Source organism: Anoplophora glabripennis, unplaced genomic scaffold, assembly GCF_000390285.2.
Source record: "Anoplophora glabripennis isolate ALB-LARVAE unplaced genomic scaffold, Agla_2.0 scaffold728, whole genome shotgun sequence".
NCBI lineage: Eukaryota > Metazoa > Arthropoda > Insecta > Coleoptera > Cerambycidae > Anoplophora > Anoplophora glabripennis.
Genome location: NW_019417136.1, coordinates 26059 through 28574, shown reverse-complemented (window position 1 = coordinate 28574; position 2516 = coordinate 26059). Strand labels below are relative to the sequence as shown.

Sequence of the window (2516 nt, the reverse complement as noted above, 5' to 3'; positions counted from 1 at the left end):
GCGATTTTTTCATATTTTTGAAATTAAAATCAGCGCTGAAGAGACGCCGATTTCAGACTATTGAGGTCATCAAAGCAAATTCGTCACAATCTGTAAAGGCCGTTTCAAATAAAGCTATCCAGGACTGTTTCGCGAAATGGAAACACCGCTGGGAAAAGTGTGTAAATAGGGAAGGGGAGTACTTTGAAGAAGACATGGACCAATAACGTATATAATTAAAAATAAAGTTTAAAAAATAAAGTTCGCTTATTTTCTGAACAGACTTCGTATCTCCATGCTTGAAATAGAGGTAGAATTCACACCTATTGCTAGGTTTTATAGTTTGGAAGGTTCAATATTTTCTAGCATGCTGCAATCATTAAAAAAACGTCAAATATTAGTAATGTTACCTTTGTATGGAATGAATTTAGGTAGTAACCACTGTAAATTAGACACCTTGTATAATTGAAAATTTTTAATTTAGGGAGAATTTCATATCGCGCAGCTTTTATGTGGTTTTTTATGTTGATATTAACAAAACTCCAGAAGAAATCATCTTAGGTATAATGAATAATCTGTGATGATTTTGATCAGTTCTGATGGATTAGGTCAATCCTGTGGTCACATTGGTAATAAGCAGTGGTGGTGTCAATCTTTGTACTACAGCTTGCTAATCTACTGAGACAGTATGTTGCTTTTCAACATGCAGTGCATATCGCCAGCAACATAATCGTCAAAAAACCTCTTCCTAGAAACGAATAAACATATTATAAACGCAACCATTATACATATTTTACGAACATTGATTGATTATTACTATTCAAAATTTCTTTGGAGTACTTTCCAGATGATATTAAAACCACGGGTTATCTTCAGCTATAAAAGTAGTTTAATTTTAACATTTTGTGTATATAAATTTTGTCTTAATTACAAAATTGGCCTACATGTGACTTATTCATTTATCGAAATAGATGTCAATTATTATTAATAGCAACAACAAAATGAATGATAACAACAATTTATCTTATTTCACCAGCTAAAAACCATTTAGCTATATAGTTGTATGTAGGTTATTTTTTTTACTCAGTTCGGTTTGAATTAATTTCTATTTTGTAACAAAATAGGCTCAAGCTGCCAACGTTGGGTTTCCTTGACATCTTCGCCATGTATTTCGTGAAAGCCTAAATTCCAGGAATCGTGTCCGTTAATCTCATTTATATTATTATCTAATTCAGGAGACCTTCTGTATGCATCTCCTATGGGAACAAATTTAGACCAATCTGTTTCAAAATTACGATTCTCTTGATGGTGTTCGAAGTTGACATCAGGTTTGATGTTTTCGCTATCGTCGCATTCGGTATAATCATAATCATCAATGTTATTAAGATCATATTGCAAATCTCTATCCCATAGTTCATTGTCGTCCATACTAGTCACCATAAGAGCAGTCAGTAGTACAAATAGAATGTTTACAAACATCTGAAGCAATTAAATAATCAGTTGTCATTTGACCATATAGATATAAGATGCGATATATCGACTTATACGAACAGTATACAACTATTTAAAACTCAAATAATTTATCTTCATCGGAATGAAATTTATAGTTAAGTAATTTGGGTGCTTACCTTTTTAATGTTTACGAAATTGCACTGGTCACTGTGAAATAAAACTGAATGTATTCTTATATAGCGAAATTTCATATTCCTCTGTTGTTTGCGAATTGGTATTTTACATTTTCTAAATAAGAAGTTTATCAGAACGTAGAGTTCATTAGTTCAACAGCTGCGTCATAATAATTGGGAATTCCACATTTTCATGCATCGTACATATGTGTGTATTAATATTTTCTAAGAATCCTTCTGGAATTTTATTGACATCGATTCAGAAATATTGTTAAAATTTTACTCTTTTTAGGGTTTTTTGAAAAAGCTCCTTGATTACATCGAACTGTATTTCTTCAAAATGACCTGCCTATAATTATTTACACTCTTTCAAATATTTCAGTGTCTACCTCTGAGATAATTATTGTTCTAGAAAATTTTTTTAAATCAAAAAACGCATTATATGTAAGTTTTATTGGTTGATATAGAACTAATATTATTTGCTTTAATACCCTGTACTTTATTTATTTTTTTTTCTGCGAGTGTGCTTCTTATGAATGTTCTTGCCTCACTTACCTTTTTTAAAATATTTAATTTGAGATGTAATTTTGACATATACGAGTATGTAATTAAAATATATATATATATTTTTCGATATTCGTCATTAAATAGATTCTATTCTCTTCTATTTATTTAGATATTGAAATACGTACACACATACTTATGAAAAAATAAAAATTATATAAATTTTTACACCTCAATATTAGTTAGAAAACGATTATTCAATTTGTTTATACAGGGTGGCCAAATGAAAATGAAACAGAGCCATTTTCAGGAACTGCGTCAAGATTGTAGAAAAACGCTCAGACCCGTCGATTTTAGATTAAAGGGGGACATTCTTTGCTGGTATTTTTGACTCCGCCACTTTCACCC

The 2516-nt window shown here is 30.6% G+C and overlaps 1 protein-coding gene across 1 annotated transcript; it reads right to left on the bottom strand.

Moving 5' to 3' along the window:
* Positions 1-479: 479 nt before the first annotated feature.
* LOC108910881 (acaloleptin A-like) lies at positions 480-1700 on the bottom strand. Its single transcript, XM_018715624.1, has 2 exons — positions 1608-1700; positions 480-1458 (listed from the first exon to the last, which is right to left on the bottom strand). Exons 1-2 carry the CDS (start codon positions 1680-1682, stop codon positions 1078-1080), a joined length of 456 nt encoding a protein of 151 aa, XP_018571140.1. The 5' UTR covers positions 1683-1700; the 3' UTR covers positions 480-1077.
* Between the last annotated feature and the right edge of the window lie 816 nt (positions 1701-2516).

Excerpts from the sequence above, each read along its gene's own strand:
- LOC108910881 (XM_018715624.1), bottom strand. The coding sequence starts at position 1,682 with ATGAAATTTCGCTATATAAGAATACATTCAGTTTTATTTCACAGTGAC. Across the intron at positions 1,459-1,607 it reads ATTTCGTAAACATTAAAAAG|ATGTTTGTAAACATTCTATT; the intron begins GTAAGCACCCAA and ends TAATTGCTTCAG.